The 20,415-nt window shown below is 46.6% G+C and overlaps 1 protein-coding gene across 5 annotated transcripts; it reads left to right on the plus strand.

Annotated features, from left to right (window-relative positions):
• Window positions 1-1,240: 1,240 nt before the first annotated feature.
• IL21R (interleukin 21 receptor) lies at window positions 1,241-20,380 on the plus strand. Of its 5 annotated transcripts, XM_032703422.1 has the most exons (10): window positions 1,241-1,819; window positions 1,991-2,081; window positions 8,402-8,476; window positions 11,554-11,659; window positions 12,274-12,470; window positions 14,098-14,249; window positions 14,662-14,839; window positions 16,128-16,224; window positions 17,010-17,091; window positions 19,389-20,380. In XM_032703422.1, the coding sequence occupies exons 3-10, from the start codon at window positions 8,422-8,424 to the stop codon at window positions 20,301-20,303; spliced, it is 1,782 nt and encodes a 593-aa protein (XP_032559313.1). In that variant the 5' UTR covers window positions 1,241-1,819; window positions 1,991-2,081; window positions 8,402-8,421; the 3' UTR covers window positions 20,304-20,380. The 5 variants fall into 5 exon arrangements, with proteins under 5 accessions (XP_032559313.1, XP_032559312.1, XP_032559314.1 ...); XM_032703421.1 differs by lacking the exon at window positions 1,991-2,081; XM_032703423.1 differs by lacking the exon at window positions 1,991-2,081 and having other exon boundaries at window positions 16,131-16,224.
• The last annotated feature ends 35 nt before the right edge of the window (window positions 20,381-20,415 follow it).

Raw genomic sequence — 20,415 nt, forward strand, 5'->3', positions numbered from 1 at the left:
TATATGTCCCTTTTACTGTCCTGCTTCCAACCTGTTCCTTCTATGTCTTTCTGTATGGAAATTTCCATACCATTGGCTGTCTACCCCTCCAGCAAGTCTACAAGATGAAAGGGAAAAAAAATAGGCTGCAGAATGGGGAACTGGCTGCTGTGGCACATTTAGCTGCATGAGAGGAGAAGCAGCTTCTTTTTTAGCTCTTAGCCAGTATACTCTCTATAAAACTCTGACCATCTGTGCAGGAGACCTAAGTTCCTGTATTCTGAATGCAGAGTGGCAATTGTCATGGCAAAAGTTGTTGCAGTCACAGCCACAGCCTGTCTTTGGTAGAGAGATGGCTGTGCTAGACCTGCTCCAGTCCGTGGAGTGCGACAGACATCCTAAGGAGCTCCTGTCCCAGTTCAGTGATGGATCAGCTGCTTCCTTCATCATGCTCCATTGTATAAGAGCAGGGCATTCATAGCAGTGTGGTGTTCATCCTCTGCTTGAAGTTTACTGAATTGGTGACTAACACATAGCACTGGGACTTTCCTGCTTGCTGCTGTTTCCCCAGCTCTTAGACATGGGGAAATTTGCCGTAAGCTGAAGAGTTTGAGGTTGGCTGCTTTTCCCCAGCTCAGCTACTGTTGGTTTCACTTGCAGTGAGCCACCCACACAACAGCAAGAGCTATAATGAGGTGAGAAAGCACTAGACTGTGTTCTGCGGGTAGAATTTCCACACCTGGCTGAGGGTTATAACCACTCCCCAGTTCTTGTCTTGAGGCTGTGGAGTTGCTGTGAGAACCAGGAAAGCACTGGCCATGGCTGGCCATGGAGGCAGTGCCTGTGGTCAGTAGCCAGCGAGGTCTGGAGGAGCTGGCTCATACTGTGCTGCAATTGCTGACCAGTGCATGTGTCTGGCAGGCCCTGGGCTTGAAGGTTGTGCAAGGCAGTTTGCTGCTGGGTAGTCTGCCCCCTCTGCTGCCTGGCTGAGGTGCTCCAGAAGCACACAGTACGCTCCTACACGACAGGGGCAATGAAGCTGTGATGTGCCTTGTTTCCTTCACTACGGCAGGAATTAAGATCCACAGTTTGCTGTGTGCTGCCTATTTCACGGCCTCATTCTGAGCTGTGCTGGGCCCCTGCAACAAACGATCTTGTCCGGAAGCGTCACGGGTTCTTCCCACTTCTGGTCAAGCCACCTTTCCTGTTCTTACCACTTAAAAACCTTCAGCTGTGCTCCTGTATTGGGTTTGCATGGCAAGATTTTGTAGCAGAGGGGGCTACAGGGATGGCTTTTCTGAGAAGTCACCACCTTCTCCCCTTTTCTTCTAAAGACACAATATATTGCTGCCAGTGACATGAGAAGTCACTAATTGTGTCAGGACTGTGTGTTCTGTGGTTTAGGGATGCAGCCAGCCATCCCCTGCAGCTCACTGTGTGCTGTGTGAGCCGTTTGCTTTGCTTTAAATGTGCTGCCACAGTCAGAGGTTGAAGATAGCTGGTGTGTTTCTCACCCTGTAAGAGGTGCCAGAAGCCACCCAAGGCACACTCTGCTGCTGCACCCAGCCCCAGGTGTCGAAGAGCTGCTGTGAAGCTTTGCAGCCAGGCAGCATAGGTGGGACATGCTGATTTTTGACAGCTGTGGTAAACTAAAGCTCCATGAGATCCACGTGAGGCTCTTGCCATAAATAGCTGTGTGCCATCAGCAGAGCTCTGGTCTTGGTGCATCCTTGCTTGCAGAGATCTGGAGACAAAGTTGATAGATGTTGCCTCTAATGGGGTCGGGTTCTGCCAACCTACGTGAACAGAGCAAGGAGTTCTGCCAGCTCTGCTGACTCAGGTGAGCTCTGTGGGAATGCATGACAGCCTTGCTGACCTCATGCAGAGATGCTCTGGGCATGTTTTGCATGGTGCAGGGAGTTGGGTTTGAGCCTGAACAGAGCTGTAGGTTTCTGTTCCAGATGGTCAGGGTGAGTTCACAGGCACAGTCATTCCTGTTTCTGTTTACCAGCATGAGTCTGGTGATTTCCTAAGAGAAGATACAAGCCTCTGTGCAATCTCCTCCATGTGTGCAAGACATACGTAGTCACAGCTCTGCAAAGGTAAGCTTTTTTTCTCTGTCAGGAGCCAAAGTGATGTCCTCTTACTACAGCCTTCATGCAGAATTCATGTAGGTTCAGACTTGATGAATATTGGGGAAAACAAGAGGTCAAGCCCGGTGTTGGCAGCTACAGAAAACTGGCAAAGGCAGAAGGGAGGCAAGAGGGCAGGGTGCTGGGGTCTCTGCAGATGGCACTCAGCATTTCCCAGACTGAAAGCAATGCACTCCTCCCTCCCCTGCAGCATCCTGTGTCAGTTCACAGCCACCACCTGCGGAGCTCCGGTGTTTTTCAACCTGCTGCTTTGCTGACTAACACCTCCGCTTTCTGCCTGGCTCATTCATATTTTAGCCCATTTCCTGAGCTTTGAGGTGGCTTCTTCTATTGCTTTCCCTTCCAGTAGAACACTGTTATTCATGTTTCAGCTGTTCTCCTGCTATTTTTCACTTATTGTAATGTATGATTATCTTCCTCCTAAATGTCACCAGTCAGTAAAGGTGCCTTTGACCCTAGAGTTATGCCAGGTCTGTATCTTTGATGGTGCTGAGGATATTGGTTTAACTCCATTGTGACAGGAAGAAAATACAGAGGTAGTACTGTTTGTGGGGAGTTTTTTCCCCAAACCATGAACTTGATAACTGCAAGCATGACTAGTTCCCTCTCCTACAGGAAGGAATTGTCAGTTCTGATTGTTATTTTCTCTGCATGTATTCTTGCTGATAAATACCTACAGATACCTATCCTTCTTCCAGTCATGGCAAAATGTTTTTGGGTCATGAATAACTCTAGCAGAATCTACCAAGCCTTCCCTGGTGTGCCCTTCACACTTGCTTCTTGGTGAATATTGCGAGCTGGGCTGAGACTGCACTTTTAATGAGTTAAGTTTGAGAAAAACAGGCCTTTAGGTGCAATGTATTTAAATTTATAAAGCTATTCGTCTTAGAGTGCCATCAGTGGTTTTGTTTTAAAAATTAGCTCTGTAATATCAAATGCATACAATTGCATGGTTTAAAAGCAGTACCATTTGTGCCAGCCAGACTATCACTCTTTAGACTGATCACATACCTTTCCCTCCTTCCTCTGCACAAATAACAGTACTGGCACAGCTCGGAGAGTCCTGTGTAATCAGGGAGAAAGGCTGCACCACTGTTCTGGTCTGCTGTCCTCACAACAGAAAGATATTACTAAGTGCCTGGGGAATGTCTAGCTTAGCTGCTCAGCCTCACTGACCCTGTGCTGTCCCACACTGCACCCAACAGTGGTAACAATCTCCACAACCCACAGGCAGCATCAGCTGAGGCAAGTCTTTTCTAGAAGCTTGGGCCTGACACTGTGCCTGCAAGTGATCCACAAAGCACACAGAAGGGAGAGCTAGTCTCTGTTACAGACTGCTCTAAAACACTGTGAGGAGTAGCTTCTGCACTAGGTCTTGGGACCTTCTGTATGCATGTTCTAACAGTGCACAACCAGCCCAGCTACTAGCAGCTACCTGGGAAACATGGTCAAGAGCCACCTGCCCTGGCCTGAAAGACCTGATGCTTTTCCCAGATGGGAAAAAGAGTGGATCAGAGGCATGGAGGGCTGAATGTGGAGCCCCCTCATCCTGCACCCTCATCCTGCTGCTTTGTGCCAACTTTACTGCTGCAGTCTTCTTGGGTTATTCCAGCTCCTTGTTCTTTACCCTCCTACCACCACACTACACTGTGTGTGCCAAATCCCTCCATAGTGCTGCTCATTTCCCTCTTGGCCAAGGACAGAAGTATGCATGGGCTCCTTGCAGCCCCTTTTATGGTAGGTGTAGGTGAGTTGGCTGACCCTCCCTCAGTGTCAGCCTTGCAACTTGCAGAGCCCCAGCCCAGATACAAGCTGTAGGCATGAGATAGGGCAGCGATGAGCCCCCCGCCTGTGTAGGAGCCAGACCATATCCCCGCCTGTCAGCTGAGGATTGGTGGTGTTGCCCTGGTCCTGGGGCCATTTTGGGGATGGATGGATGGAAGCTGAGCACAGCGGTGTTTGGCAGTCTCCAATGTGGCACATGCTGTACTATGCAGTTTGGCTTAGCCCTTTAGTACCGTGACACTGATGCCTCCTCACTGCAAGGGTCTTATTCCACCAGCTCCACTATGACCTTTTAGCTATGTGAGTTTTTATCGGCTCTCCCACCCTTTTCTCATGTAAGAGATCAGAGCAGTACAGTAATAAATATTGTGTGGGTGTCTGGACCTGAATTCATCACCTCCTCTCACCACATCCTTCTGTCAGCACAGTAATACTGATACAGTAGTGACGTCAATCTCCATTTATCGCTGTGTATTCCAACACACAACGGCCCATGGTTGAGCACAAGTAGGCTTTGCTCTTAGTGCAGATGAGACCCACCTTCACCCCAGCTCCTGCGCAGATGGGCTCTGCAGTCGCAGTGATGGTTTAGCCAGGCCAGCCATGGAAGTGTTGGAGAGCTGAAATGCACAGGACAGGGCAGGTAATGTTCATGTTTCCACTAGTTTTCCCTGCTGCCAGTTTGTTGCTGCTTGATATCTGCAACTTCACTGTAACTCTTTCTTACAGCTGACATGCCCTTTGTGCCCTGCCTGTCATTGCTATTGGCCTCTACTGAACGGCCGGAGCATTCCCCTGTCTCCCTAATGCTTCAGCTTTGTGATTAGATGGCAGTGTGTATTGATAAGGAATTTTTTTCAAGAAGAGAGCTTGTTTGGGCACATATAACTGGTGGAGTGTGTCTTCCACTCTTTTTTAGCTTGGGTGTAGCAAAAGTCATTTTCTCATGCTTGGAAATATCCTCTTTTTTACCTAAACTGAATTCTTAATTAGTTTTGGTTTGGGTTGGATTTGTTTTGTTGGTGTTTTTTTGCTGTTTTGTTTGTTTGCTTGGGGGGGGGGGTTGGTTCTGGGATTTTTTTTGTTTTGTTTTGTTTTTTGGAAGTTTTGTAAGTGCATACATTTCCTGAAAATACTTCAAATTGAGAGGTTAGACTGCATCCATCTTTGGCAGCTTATAGTATCATATTTCTAGATCCTTAACGAAAAATAATCTTCATAAATCTCTGTGTCTGTATTGATCCTGTTTCCTATTTGCTGGTATATTAAAACCTTGTAGCATCATTTACATATGCATATCTATAGGAATGCTGATCAATTCTATTGCTGTGGTCTTGCACAGTGTGCCCTAGGATACCACAGAGTTTGCAGCAGTGGCACTCAGGAGCTGTATGATGCCTAACACTTTATAAGAATTAAGTGACTGTGTTTCAAGGCTGCATGAAGCTGACTTGGGAGTCCCCATTTCATAGACCGAGATGATCTGAATGAGGTGGTAGAAAGGACTTTTCTAATGCCAGACAGGGAACAAGCTCCTGCCTCTGCTCATTGCCCCTTGCCGTTCTTCCCTCCAGATGAACAATCACGTGCGGACAGATGGAAGCAAATGGTAAGCGTGTAACAAATGGAGGGGTGTAGGAAAGGTGGGGATCTCAATCACAGACTTGAATTGAGGTTTGCAGGGAACCTGACTGGAGAAAGCTTCAGAACAAGGGCAGCTATACATCTCCATTTAAGTAATGAGGTCTTTCAGACATCAAAGACCATGAAGACACTGCTGCAGAGCTGCAGCTTTCCCAACTCTTCCGCACGTGTCTTGTCTACCCATGTCTCGTCACAACCTGGAGCACAGCCAGATCTGACACACAGCGCTGACACTGTCTGTGGTGCTCTCAGAGGCTGCAGTCCTTTCCCACCACACTGAGATAGGAGAACTCTGCAAGAAGAGAAGGAGATAAGTGTTGTACTAGTCTGTGGGTGCTGACAAGGGTAAGAGATGGTACAGTGAAGTCCCAAGTGAGGACTTGCTTTACTCATGTTAGCAGATCCTACTGCTTTTCTTTTTATTTTTCCACTGTGTTCTTATTCGGGAACCTCCCTTCTAGATTACAATGCTGCCTGTTAACCTCTCTCCATTGTGTAATGGCAGCCTCTGGCAACTCCATAAAACATCTTCCCAATGAGCTACTTGTGTTTCTTGCTTCGAGTTTTCCTTGTTCAGTCCTTCCTGTCTCATCAGGTTGATGGTACCACTCTGAGGAGTGGAAGGCAGGTAGGGGAGGCACTTGAAAGAAACCATAGTCCACTAGGTAAAAGCAGCAAATACTTTCCTTGTGTTGCTCTGTTCATTTAGGCAAGAATGGGGGTAAAATGAGGGAGCTACAGCAGTCTCACGGATATAAAGTGGCAGAGGCCCTGCCAATTGGATTCTGAAACAAGTGGTGGGTCTGCAGACCCCTCCTAAGGACCCATCCCTTCCTTCCTTCCTCTGCTGAAGAAGAGGCAGCAAGTTGCCTTTCTTGGCTTTCCAGCGTGGCCAAGACTGTGGAGTATGACAGTCACAAAACAAAGTGATACTGAGATGGGCTGATGGTACAGCCAATCTTGGCATGAGGTTGGATGAGCAGGTTTCAGATGGCAGGATAACAACAGGCCTTCCTCAAAGGAATGGGGATTTGGAGAAGAGCAGTGGAAGGATGAGTGGGAGTACAAGGTGGGGTTAGACAGTGGGCTGTATCTCAGTGACCAGGAAGTGCACCACCAGAAGTAGTGGTAACAGCAAGAGTTATTATATAGAGGAAACTTGGAGAGCTGGGACCAGAGGGGTCAAGAAAAGGTGTTTCCTCAAGGTGATGTATGATGCAGAAAGAAAGGCTGGAGTGTGGGGGAAGAGAGCTTCTGTCCTGTCACTGGCAGCAGGTGAGGGAGGCTGGCAGGGTGCCTGGGGCTCCTTGCTGAGCTGGAGCAGTGCTCCCTGGGCAGGATATGTTTGCAGGAAAGGAAGGGCAGCAGCTGCACCACTGCTCCCACTGAAGGGCTGAGGTGCTGCAGCCACTGAATGTCTGTGGCACCTCCAGAATGAGGCTCGCTGATCTCCTCTGGCACCTGGGGAGCACATCCCTGAGCTCACACAGGGCTACGGGGGCTTTCTGCTGGCTGCTAAATTTATTTACTTTCATTATTTGAGTAAACCTGGGAAATTTTTTTAACACCACAAATGTTCCCCACGTGGTAGAGGCCTCACTGGCTTCTCTCTGCTGAGTGACTGTCTGGGTGTTTGCTGCTGGTGGTGGAGGCAGCACAGGCACCCAAGAACCTGGATACCTACAACCCCCCATATCAGTACAGGCTGGGAGTTAAATGGATCAAGAATAGCTTTGCTGAGAAGGACTTGTGGGTGCTGGTGGACAAAAAGCTGGATATAAGCCATCCATGTGCACTGGTAGCCCAGAAACCACCTGTGCCCTGGGCTGCATTCCCAGCAGTGTGGACAGAGGAAGGGGATTCTCCCCCTCTACTCTGCTCTTGTGAGACCCCCAGCTGAGGTTCTGCCTGTAGCCCTGGGACCCCCAACATGAAAAGGACGTGGAGCTGCTGTACTGAGTCCAGAGGAGGCCATGGAGGTGCTCCAAGGACTGGAGAGGCTACAGACAGGTTGAGAGAGCTGGAGTTGTTCAGCTTGGAGAAGAGAAGGCTCTAGAGAGACCTTATTGCAGCCTTTCAGTATTTAAAGGAAGCTAGTAAGATACGGACAGACTCTTTAGCAGAATCTGTTGTAAAAGGACAAGGGGTGATGGTTTTAAATTAAAAGAGGGTAGGTCAGACTATGTGGCATGGCACCGAAGTGCATCAGCACAGCCTTTCCCTGCAGTCAGTGCTGTACATTGTTCTCTTTCGTGCCACATGGGAGGCGGGTTTTTTTTTTCTGGTATGTCTTCCTGGAGTCCCTTAGCTAGATATTTTGTGTTTATTTAACCATGGGTAGGCCAAATCAATGACTTCTCACCAGCCTTGCTCATACAGACCCACAATGACCTTCAGACTCTTTGACTAATTCACTGCACAGATGTTTAACCTTCAGCAATGTCACTTCCCACAGTGGTAAGCCATTTCTAGTTGCAGGAAACTAATGAATTAAAAAATGGGTTAGCACTTAACCCAAGAGCCTTTCCTGTTGCATGGATAGCCTAAGGCTGCAGTCACTGCTGCTTTCTCTGTGCACATGCTGGCAAGGAACAAGGATTTCACTGACCTCACCTGTGGCCAGTTGGCAGGGCTGTTGATCATCCCTCCCTCAGCCCACAGAGTAGATACACAACACAGGAGAGCTGAAATTACTTGCCTAAATAAAGCACTTCTAGACATTTAATGAAAGCAAGATTAATTCCACCTCAACCTTCATCATATTAGTAGATGTCTGAGCTGAGCTTTTAATTGACTGTGGTTGTTTTGTTTGTGTTTTTCTTTTTTTCTTCACCCCCCAGGACATCCAGTCAGAACCAACATGAGGAACAAACGGTGGCTCCAGAATATTTCCTTCTTCCTTTTATTCCAATACAGTAAGTTCTCAGATATTTTTTCCAGGCTGTACACCCACAGGTTTATCTTGACAGTTGTTGCCAGCTCTGATGAGATGTGCATGAGCCCAGGTTGCCATGGGACACCAAGCACAAGATATGGTGGCAGGGGAGAGGGTTCTATGGGATAAGGAGTGGAAGACAGGCACAGGAAGGTGCACAGCTGGGCAGAGCTCAGCCAGGCTGCAGACTGCTGCAGGGAGCAGCACCAGCAGGGAGAGTGCAGAGTTAGTGCTTGGCTTGACCTGAAATGTCTCCCAGTGACATTAGAGTAGGATTTCCCCCACCCAAAAAACCCGTTGCTGTAGCAAAGATTCTGGTGGCCAAGACCACAGCTTATGGTTGCTGTTGGCAGGCCTGCCAGGGACAGTGGAGTGAACCTCTCCTGATCTGAGCCCCTTGGCTCAGGACTGGACTGTGCAGAAAGTCACCCACCGTTTTTTGCTGGTTCCTACCCACACTGCAAACTCCATATGACTCAGAGCTGACTCTCTGAACAGGTCAGATGGACAGGACAAGGCAGTGACAACTGTCTGCAGGGAAACTTAGATATATCTTATGTGCTGCTTCTAGGCAGAGCATTGGACCTGCTCCAGTTAAACCTAAATTAACAGAAAAGATGCATTCAGAGTTATATCTTCCTGCCATATGGGACGTTTGTGATGTTTGGTCTGAATTTTGTGTGATGCAAGCCAGGGAATTACTGTGTACTAGTTTCAGTTTGAATCAACCTAGATCTTACTGTTAGAAGTGTTTGAATTTTGTTTCTGAAGCTGTCAAGGACAGACATTTCATCCTAGATCTAACTGGGTTTAGGACACTTAATTATTTCTTTCCCAGTAAAAAGTTGTCCTCTTAATTTTGTTAACAGGTTCTTGCCCAAAGATACACTTGCAGCTTACCAGCTACCTAGGAATAGTAGTCCGTTTGACTAATTAACATAATAGCATAGCAGAATGCTAATTACTAATGCTTAACAGCTTATTAGTACTTGCTGTCCTCGCTAAAGGAAAGCAAGAGATTTCTAACCTCGTTTTTGTAGGAGAGTAAAGTTAGGCTAAAGGAGAAAAAGTATGTTGCTCAGGACTCTGGACCTAACAGCACCTAGACCAGGACCCTCAGAAGAGTCTATTGAGGGCTCAAAATGAAAAGAGAAAAATTAATGAAAATTTTAGAACAAAATTCTGAAGTCGATGTGAAATGAAAAAGTCAAAATGAAAAAAAGTGACAGCCATATCACTTGAATAATTTACAGTTTAAAAAAACCAGTCTGTTGCAAATATCCCCAAATTTCTTCTGTCCCTCTCCTAGCTCTTTGGAGAAATGGGGGTCTTGTATACAAATCTGAGTGCTGCCCAGAGCTCACATATGGAGAGTAGGAGGACTGGAAAGTAAATGTTGTGATGGGTGACATCAGCAAGGAGAAGTTGGACTTTGTTTTCCTTTGAACTTATCCTGGCCTAGAAGGAGGCTGCTCCCTCCACTGGACACTCCTACTGTGCATTGGGACCGTAAATGCAGAGACAGTTTGTTTGTGGGGACAGTCAATTGATCTGGAGGGCGGAACAGATGTTTTTAGTCCATCAGTGCACATGCTGCCTGCATTCCATGTTGTTGGTGGTTCTCTGCATACAGCTTCAGCTGTAAAATTGGGCATTGTGGTTGTTGAACATATTGTATCAGTCTGCTTTCATCATCTGCAAACAAGACTGAACACAAAGCATGTTGCAAAGGGAAAGGAGGAAGCAGGGAGTGCAGCTTCTCTAACCAGACAAGCAGCAGAATGACAACGGGAGGAGAGCTTGCAGCATGGTCAGCGTCAAAGGATTTGCGTGCCTGATGGCTGTGAAGTAACAAGTTCCCATGAGGCTGGGGCAGCCCTGATGGTAGGGGAGGACCCATGCTTGATTTAATCATGGATGTTACAACCTTGAATCTCTGTCTAGATGACAACCATTTTATTCCCATCAAAAAGGGGTGATACTGTACATGTCAGAGATGAACGGTCACTGCAGGAGGCATGGTTTGCACCAGCATGACATGCTGCATCTCCTGCAGGCCTTTCCTCACTCAGCCATTCCTAGGGTAGTGGTGATAGTTTTAGTCAGTCCAGGGTGCTGTCAGGAAAGGACCCATCAATGCAGACACTTCTCACTGTGCTGCATCTTCCCTGCCTTGAAATCCAGGGAGATAACTGAAATGTGTTATGCACAGAACAATGGTGCTTTTGTACAGCACATGTCAGATGCTGATCTGTGAGCAGAGCTCCTGCAGAACAATTATAAGAGCATAAATGTTGCTTTGTGACCACTTTCAAATGACTTAATTTTCTTAATGACCAGTGTAAATTCCACAATTGCCTCTAAAGTTTTCTTTACAAGTAATTAAATTGTGCCTATCAGAATGATTAACAGAAATTTTAATAATTATAAATTTGCAAATTTTTTTCCAAAATTTCATTAAAAGCATCAAACCTCTGGAACTGGACATGAAATGTATTGATGCTGCAGATATCAAGCTGTAGAAAATAGAGAGAGGCAAAGAAAGAATTGCACATTAAAAAAAAAAGTGGTATTTTAGTAAAGTGCCATGTACATGTCATACAATGAAAACTAGACTAGCAAAGAATAGTACTCAATTTAGGAAGTGGTATCATAAAAATGTTTGAATATGGTACTGCTTCTTACTGGGTTATCATGCCTATTCTGTGTGCCATATAATTGAAGACTCTTGCTAAAATATGTGACTCTGCTGTAGTGATTGTATGAGAAGGGACAGGGATAAGTCTGAAAATTCAGTCACAATTTGGCTGCCACAGTATTTTTAATAGATTTTTGTTTGACACTTATCTTGCTGTCAAAGACTTGTCATCCTGTAGAGCTGGAACACATCTTAACCCCAAGGCTGGAGATTTTTGTAAGGGCAGGAGGAGGGCTGTCACAGAGTCATCTGTTCCCTTCAGATTTAGTGAGAACCCTGAGGACTGCATATGGTGATGTAAATTTCTGCTTGCTTTATCATGGAAGTTGATATTATGTTTTTTCTTTCCAAATCTACAGCTGTGTGTTGTGAAAACCTCACTTGTTTTGTGGACTACATACAGACCCTGTCCTGTATCCTGAAAAATGACTTGGGTGCTGGTTCATACAACCTCACTGCAACATGGTATGTCTTGGTAGGATGAGCTGAGCAAAGTCTAGTTAGCAGGAATCTCGGCATGGCCATAGCACAGTAGTGACCTTCTGTCCTCTTTGCTGGGTAGAAATCCTGTTCTTGCTGATATGCTGGTTTTTTACTTGGCATTTCACACTTCAGCTACCAACTGACTTCCCCCATAGCAAAGGACCCCTGGTTCCTGCCTCCACTGACTGCTACGCTGACTCCAGCTTCCTTAGCATTGCCTGCTCTCTTCCCATGGGAATACCTTGCCCTTTGCTGCTGTTAACAATGAACTTTCACCCATGTGCATTGGCAGGGCTTGTGCAGATTGTTCAATCCCATATGGCTGCTGTTCTGCCCCAGCAAGGGAGTGGATGCAGTCCTGGGTTGTGCAGCCCTGAGGAGCACCTTTCCTTTTGACAAACACTTTTCTACTTCTCTCAAAGATGCTAAGCTGAGCAAATAGAAAGGGGAAAACATCTGTCAAAGTTCAAAGATAAATTTTTATTTGAACATGTTGACTTTTTTTTTAATCAAGTTCTATGCCTGGTGGTTCAGCAACAAATTAATACAACTACAGCATGTGGTAGATGTGGACTTATTTGTTTTGGGTTTTTTAGGATTCCTGAGGAAGATCCTGAAAATACTGTGGCTGCGTGCAGTCTCCTGCAATTGTCCAGGAACACCAGTCACACAGAGTACATGTGCACTGTGGACATGACTGAACTCCTAGGAGATACCAAGGTCCAGGTGGATGTTACAGAGGTAGCTGATAGGCAGCAAGTGATTTCCAAAGACTTTTATTTGTCAGACAACAGTAAGTACAAAAATGGTGGATTTGATAAATACTGTCTGACTATGTCTAGGTGCCAGGATAGTCTGGGCAAGGAGTGAGCATGGCAGCAAGTGGTGGGGGCCACATTTGGTGTACACTCATCTACACGGAGCACTGTGCTCTTATTGTCACTATTATGCTTGAGGCTGAGCTTAGAGCTGGCTTAGTCCATGCTTTTCATGGGGAAATTCCTTTTCACCATGAAGCAATAGGTGACAAATTTCCACCTTCGACCAGTCTCATACCTAGATTATAATGCAGGAATTTGTTCTTGGCTGGATTCTAAAGAGCAGGAGGAATTGCTTTATTGCAAATGTCACACATCATAGAATCCTTAAAATGGTTTGGGCTGGAAGGGACCTTAAAGATCATCAAGTTCCAACCCCATGCCATGGGCAGGGACACCTTCCATTAGACCAGGTTGCTCCAAGCCTTGTCCAACCTGGCCTTGAACACTTCCAGGGATGGGGCAACCACAGCTTCTCTGGGCAACCTGTGCCTCACCACCCTCACAGCCAAGAATTTCTCCCCAATATACAATCTTACCCTGCCCTCTGTCAGTGTGAAGCCACTTCCTTTTGTCCTATCAGTACGTGCCCTAGTCAAAAGTTCTTTTCCAGCTCTCTTCTTATCTCAAAGTAGTTCCAGAAGGCTCTTGCAGTGGACACCTAACATGACATTATTTTGGGTGGCACAAGGTGTCCCTGATACAATGGATGTAGCAGTTCCCCTTTATGGGGCAATTCCTAATCATCTCTCCTGCATGACAGGAAGATTGAATGCAATCGTGGAACTGACTTGGAATGCTGGTATGTTCTGGTTGTGTAGCAAACTGAAGAAAAGGAGTGGTTAGTCAGGCAGATAGATGGGTACCGTGCAGGCATATGAAAAGGATTTTTCTACTTGGATTCTTCTGAAATTAAACTTTACTTAAGAAGTGTTGTCTTTTTGACAAATGCCATAACATTTCAGGAAGTCCCCTTGACTCCACTGACAGACTAGGGATTGGGTAGTAGTGCTTTGCAAACCTCCTGAAGGTCCCTGTCCAGAGGCATTGTATGTAGCTCAGTAGCAGGCCCTGCTGGACTTTTGCGTTACTGCTTTTCCACGCATGAACACACCCTGCAGGGATATAAAAGCTTGGGTTTGGGGCACTTAGGACACAGGGGAATTGCACCGGGTTTATGCAGTGTCCCCTTGCCTCAGCTTTTCCTGATATCTGTTACATTGAGGAATATTTCCCCAATTTTTCAAGCGATCATGACCTCATAGAGTCCTTTTATGTCATGAGAGGTGCTCTACTCTTTACATCTCCCAGGAGTTATTATCCTCTTGTACTACCTTCTTCTGCTCCCTAAGCAATGAGGAGGTTCAGAGACAGGCAGAAGGTATATTCAGCGAAAACTCGGGCCTGACTTCATTATGCTGCTCAGATGTGAGGTTCTGTGCATGGCTGAGGGGCAGGAATGCTGTGTATGTTCTCCTGTATGAGGAAGGCCCACCCGTGCCAGGGCAGTTTTGCTCCCTACTTGCTCTGCATTGCTGATACCACACTGGGCCGTCTTGTCTGTAGTAATGTTATGAAAGGTAACACCATCCTGTCTTCCAGTCAAACCACAGCCTCCATTCAACCTGACCACTTTGTTCTCAGAGGGTTACAATATTTCTTGGGAAACCACCTACCAGAAATCTCCCTTCCACTTTTTGAATGAGGAGCTGGAATATCAGCTGCGTTATAAGAGAAGAGCCGATAGCTGGGAGGTAAGTGAGATGTCAGTTTACCATCAAGTAGGATGTACCAGAAAAGAGGAGGCCAGTGCAACCAGGATGGCAGCACTGGTGTGGAAGAAGTATTTTCATGGTTTAGAAAAGATATGTTTCTGCTTGACTGGACTGAAAACAGGCAAACCCAAAAATAAATCAAGAAGCAGAAGTTGTGTGAGAAGTAGTAGTTCCTGTGAGGAAGAGTGATAATTCATTTGACTCTCATGCTGTCCTGTATGGAAGGTTCCCCAGTGGCTGAATGCAGCTGCAGACCAGCCAGAGCATGGCCTTGAAGAAACAACATGAAAGCAGGGGAGGTTATTTTACAGGGCTCCTCACTTTGCAGCAGTGAGGGGAAAGTGAGAACAGTTACTCTAACCCTGAGTGTTTGGTGTTTAATCATTCACAGACTCAGAAGACTAAAGCTGTTCATGAAGGTAAACAGACACTGGTGATCCTACCATGGGAACTCCAGGTGAACACTGAGTACGAGTTCCAAGTGAGAGCCAGACCCCGCGAAGACAGCGGCTACCGTGGGTTTTGGAGTGAATGGAGTCTTCCAGTGTCACTGAAAACCAGCCCTGCCGGTACGTGCTACTAGCTGTCCGTGCCCTTCCAGTTAGTCTAGTGTCAGAATGCTTTCAGAACTCTAATGAAATCTAGTTAATCAGAACAAATTCTAAATAGTCTAGACAGGTATGGTTAGCTTTCTTGCTGAGTACAGGAACCACAGGCATGGGCTGTCAGTATTGATGTTCTCCCATGGAAAAGGATTTGGTGGGGTTGCCTGTAGGTTTTGGTGCCACAGCAGGAGTGTAACCTCTAGCTTCCTCTTCAGTGTCAAATGCCCAGGGTCCTGCTTGCAGCTTTCAGAAATGAGGGAGATCTCCTACTGGAGCTTAGTGTTATCTTCAGCTGAGGGGAGAGGGATCCTGCTCTCAAGTCTGAGTTCTGGGACTGGACTCTAATGGTTGGTCATGCTGGGCGTGGGTATTTTGTTTGGTAGCCATCACTCCGCAGGGATTTCACAGTACCTTATGCACAGAAGTACACTGATGTTTCTTGTGGTGGAACAAAGGCTATGAAAACAGGGAGCCTTTGCTCTAATAGAGCAAGGCAAGATAACTGCAATCAATGTCAGCAGAATGAGCTTCCCTGCTCTCTCATTCATCTGCAGCTCAAATTGAAATATTACAGGGTTTACACGGTGCTGTGGCAGCAGGGCCAAGCTCCATTTGCAAAGGGATATCTGAGGTCTGGATCTTAAAGGTGCACCTTTTCACCACAGGTGGAGAGCAGCCACCAAACAGTCATTTAGTCAACACCATTTCTTCACATGTCTCTGGCCAACTGCTCTCTCTCTTCACTTCATGGATCAGTTATGAAGTGTCTGTAAACCAGGAGTCAGAAACACCAGGGGTCTTTGTGGCAGGGAGCTGTCCTGCCCCAAATTTGCTGGCTGTCTGTGTGTGGTGCAGCCAGGCCATGGGGCAGCTCCTTTCATTGATGCAGTCTTCTCTGAGCATTCTCATTCAGACCTGGGCCATGGGGCCCAGGTGACAGCCTCAACGTCCCTATGAGAGAGTCTGGGGAAGAAATTAAGGGTGCCTCAGAATCATTTATGTTGGAAAAGACCTCCAAGATCATCAGGTCCAACCTGTGACTGATCATCACCTTGTCAACCAGAGTAGAGCACTGAGTGCCACATCCAGTCACTCCTTGAACACCTCCAGGGATGGTGACTCCCCTGGGCAGCCCCTTCCAGTGCCTGACAAGCCTTTCCATTGCAAAAGCCCTTTTTCTTCTTACCATCTCCTGCTTATTGACCGGAGGATAAATGCAAAGTGAGCCTGAATGACCCTTCTCTTTGTTCAACAGTAACACAAACAGCAGGCATGGGATGGCTGCTGCTGTTTGGTGTTGTTGTCTCAATCACGGCTTCAATCGCAACCTTTCTGGCCAAACAGCAGAGGTAAGAATGCTTCAGGAAGCGTGAGTAAATGCTCTTATTCTATTTTGATAAAGATGGGGTGTTCACAGGCAGCCTTTTTTGTATGGGCAGCATGGGCTGCTATGAGCTTGTGAGGACCAGCCAAGTATGGTCTCTAGCTGATGTCCTCCTGGGAGCGAGCTGCTTTTCTCTGGGGCTCTGCTGCCATTCAGCTGGTTGGGACAAGACAGTGGCACACAAGGATGAAGCAAGGGCCACCCAGCCTCCTGAACTGTTCTCCTGGTCTTGTCTGTGCTCTGCAGCTGCCAGATGAAGCAGTAGCCAGGGCTGGCCTGCCCCTTTTCAAAGCTGACATAGGCCATACAATGCTGGCTGGGAGCCTCTCTCCCTTTTGGGGTGCTGACACAGAGGAGGGCTGGGCTCGTGCAGCAACAGGGCTGGCACAGCCCAGGTCCACAAAAGAATTGCAGAGGGCAGAGTTCTGATGTGCAGACCACAAGCCAGCCCAGCCTGAGGGGAAAATGCACTTTGAGCACTTGGTGCTTTTCCAGGAAGGAAAAAATTGGAATCTCTTTCCTTAGCATGAATATATGTGTGTGCAAGTGCTGAGGTCCCACCTCCTGTGAGGTTCACAAGAAAGGCCATTAGATGGCTCTGGCAGCTCAAGACATCCTTGGATCCTCAGCCACTTTCTAACTCATGAGGCTGGGCAGATGATTTCAGTTGCTTGAAATGGATCTAGAGATACCTTGCTTTGCATCTGTGACAAATGCTTAACCCCAAAGCCTTTCTCTTTTCTCTTCCAGCTTTTGGAAGAAGATGGCTTGCATACCAGACCCTGCTCCCTTTTTCAAACCTCTTTACCTGGCGCATAACGGAGATTTCAAGGTATAATTGGGCTACACAAGAACATGTGGAGTGGAGCACATAACAAACTTAAAAGCCATTGTGCTATCCTGGGCAAGGGATTCTCCTTAGGGCAGTAGGAGGGGAAATCTATCTCAAAGGAATGCCAGAAGGCTCTAGATATAGCGACCAGAGCTCTCCAGTGTCTGTTCTGTGCCATGAAGGCTTTTATGTCATGTCTGTACTGCTTATTCTCTGTAGGTGCTGTCTCAGTATATGAGCTGAGTTCATGTGATTTGTCAAGACTGGGATCCTGATGGGAGTCAAATACCAGAACAATAACTGGGACTTTTCCAAAGCTGCAGTCCCATAGGGCCATAAAGGCCATGGAACAGACTTAATTTTAAAGCCCAGATCTCCCACTCCAGGCTCTGATGTAACACAAGCTCAACATTAAGCCTTATGGTTCTCTCTGAAAAGTCACTCATGTAGGCAGTAGTTATGCCTGTTATCCTGGGAAGATGTCCAGAGCTTTGGGGGAAAATCACTGTGATAGTACAGTGCAGCTTGACTCCCTATGAAGGAATTGTCTTTGAGTAACTTTGCCTAGCCCTCCCAAATTCTCCTCTCATTTAACAGCAGCCAAACTTGCTTTTGTAACAAAATAGTTTGCAAAAGCTGCAAAGTTTTCTGGAGTCCTCAGGATGCAAAAGTAAAAGCACATTGAGCATCCATAAATAATTATTTTATTAAGCTGAAGAGCAGCTCACAGTCCTGTTATCAAACTGTAAAAGTGCTGGCATATCAGTGCAAACATCACTGCCTCTTTCTGAACAAGTTCCTGTTGTTACAGCAGAACTGATCAGAGGCACTTCAGAGTCTGCTTTTTCTTTTTGCTTCTTCTTAGACCCTCTGGGAGAGGGCCCTAATGATCTTCATGTACTTACTTTCCCACTGCTGCAAGGCTGATGTTTGTAATTAGGTTAAGCAAGTAGTCTTGGAGGGGTGCTATTCAGGCCGAAGCCAGTAGTGACTGTCTCCCTTCCTTCCTTCATCTTTCAGACCTGTTCTGCCTTCCTATATCTGCACCAGAGGGATACTTGCATCCTCTGGTGAGGCAGCTGGTACTAGTTGCTCTCAGGAGAAGGACCAGGAGGACCCAGTGTGTGAATTCCTGAGAGCCACAGGCTAGTGCTCAAGGTTAAAATAAAAGCTCCCTGGTATGCCAAGAGCCATGCTCCTCTCAGGTGAAGCCTTGGGCTTCTCTGTTCTGTGGGAATGACGTTCTTGCCAGTTTTTACATAGGCTGTTCAGTGCTGCTGGGAAGGGAAGGAGTCTCAGTTGCTAAAGCTGAGTTACTTCCTAGGAAATTTGGAGATCAAAGCAACAGTTGCTCACACAGCCACAGCACAAGATGCACAGGCAGGGATGTTAAGAGGATGTGCTGACATCACTAAAAAGTGAACAGACTTGTCATTTTTGGCCAGCAAAAACCCAGTTGATGTAGGTCTTATTCAACTGCATCCTGCCTGCATCAAAGAAATGCAGGTTTTGCTAGGTGAGTAATGTTTACAAATTACAGTAGTAATGCTCTGCAGACAGCACTCTTGGATTGGGTAGGAAGCAGTGAAAATGTTAGAGAAAAACTTAAAACATAGAAGGGAAAGCTAAGGAACATTGTTTACTTGTGTGTATGTGAGTTCTTAGGTTGATATTGAGTGGGAATTCGCAAAGAACTGTCAAGAGGGAATAGGAAATATTCTGCCCACTCAATTCCAAGAAAAGGATTTTCTGTTGTTTCTCCAAAACCCTTTTTGCACCTCGGGTCCTTTCTGTCCATTACAGCTTTAATACAAAATTCTTTGTAGCTTAGGTTAAAAATTAATTAAATAAGACTTGGTGCTTCCTGCTGTAATGAAGATTTTTTTTTTTTTTCCCATGCTCTCTGTCAGAAGGTAATAAACTCTGCCAAGCTGTTCTCTTCCCAAATATTTTGCTTGTGTATAGTTATGCTGAGTGCAGTTTGGGGCAGGAGGCCAGTAAGATTAAGGCAGTCTGACAGATGTGGCAGCACTCAGTCAGAAGCCTTCATAGTGTTTATGAAGTGCAGTGTTCTTACCTATTTTATACACAGCAGAAAGCACTACACTTAGAAGAGCCTTGACACAGCTCAACTATTAGGTGTCTGGTAATAACAGCATCTCCTACCCTGTTCTATTGGAAGAGTCAGTGGTTTTAGAGTTTGCCTTTGCCTCTAAAAGCATAAGAACTTTGGTCATTTCTGTGGAACCTCAAAACTTGTGATACTAACCTCTCTCACTGTATGTCCTTTTCTGCAGAAGTGGGTTGGTGCATCCCATACGAAAATGACCTTTGATTTCTTTGAATGGGGAATAGTCCTTCCAGAAGTCCTAGAAGTTTACACCATGTGTCCTTCTAAGAGCACCTCACGGGAAGAGCTGCATGAGCTGAGAAACAATCTGACTTGCAAGACCTGTGTGTCTTGCCTGACTGCCCCAGGCCACAATAGCCAGTCCCTGTGGTCCAGTGTAAACAGCAGTGGTGGGACTGAGGAGCAGTCATACGGGCACTTGTCCATTGATACGGTGACTGTGGCTGATGAATTTACATCCTGTAACTGCCAGTGCAGCTGTAACCACGTGTACAGGGGACATAAGCATACCAGTGAGGAAGATGATAGTGCTGGAGGACCTGGTTACCCCAAGGTTAACATTGATGAGGAAGACAGAAGGATATCCCATGACTTGCATCTGGCTGATCTGAGCACGCAGGACAAAATACTTGCTTCAGGTTCCGTGTCCACAGACCACTTGAGGAGCACAAGTGTCCCAGTCCACCAGCAAGTAGAAAGGTCTTCAGAAGGAGGAGTGGGGAACATCCTAGAAGCCCTTTGCTTGCAGCCTCTTCGGTGGGATTTGGAAAATCCAGGTTCTCTACCTTCTCCTGGCGGTGACAGTGTTTCCTACAGTGAAGGCTCCTACGACTTCTTCCCTCACAGTACCAGGCCCGGTGACAGTTACCCTATGGTCTGCGTTGATTTGGACACTATTGACAGTGGCTTTGTGGACTCAGACTGTGGAAGTCCACTTGATTGTGAATTTGGGCAAAATAGTCAGACCAACTGTGGGCCCATCTCTCTTGAGCAGGAGGGGCAGGACTTTCCACGGAGCTACGTCAAGCAGTGGGTCTCCTGTCGCTCTGACAGCCCTGTCAGTGGGACACAGGAAAACTGAGGGCTTAATGTTGCTTGGCAGAGTGTGGGGCCTTTCCTTACTGTGCCAGGGGCAAAGTGTTAGCAAAATTCAGAAGAGAAACAAAGTTTGCTTTGTGTAAGCTTCTTGCATA

The sequence above is a fragment of the Chiroxiphia lanceolata genome, chromosome 16 (assembly GCF_009829145.1).
Source record: "Chiroxiphia lanceolata isolate bChiLan1 chromosome 16, bChiLan1.pri, whole genome shotgun sequence".
NCBI classification, from domain to species: Eukaryota; Metazoa; Chordata; class Aves; order Passeriformes; family Pipridae; genus Chiroxiphia; species Chiroxiphia lanceolata.

Bases quoted from the DNA above. Each gene is read 5' to 3' on its own strand.
- IL21R (XM_032703422.1), top strand. From the start codon at position 8,422: ATGAGGAACAAACGGTGGCTCCAGAATATTTCCTTCTTCCTTTTATTC. The intron at 8,477-11,553 runs GTAAGTTCTCAG...CCAAATCTACAG, and splicing joins CTTCCTTTTATTCCAATACA to CTGTGTGTTGTGAAAACCTC. The intron at 14,250-14,661 runs GTAAGTGAGATG...AATCATTCACAG, and splicing joins GAAGAGCCGATAGCTGGGAG to ACTCAGAAGACTAAAGCTGT.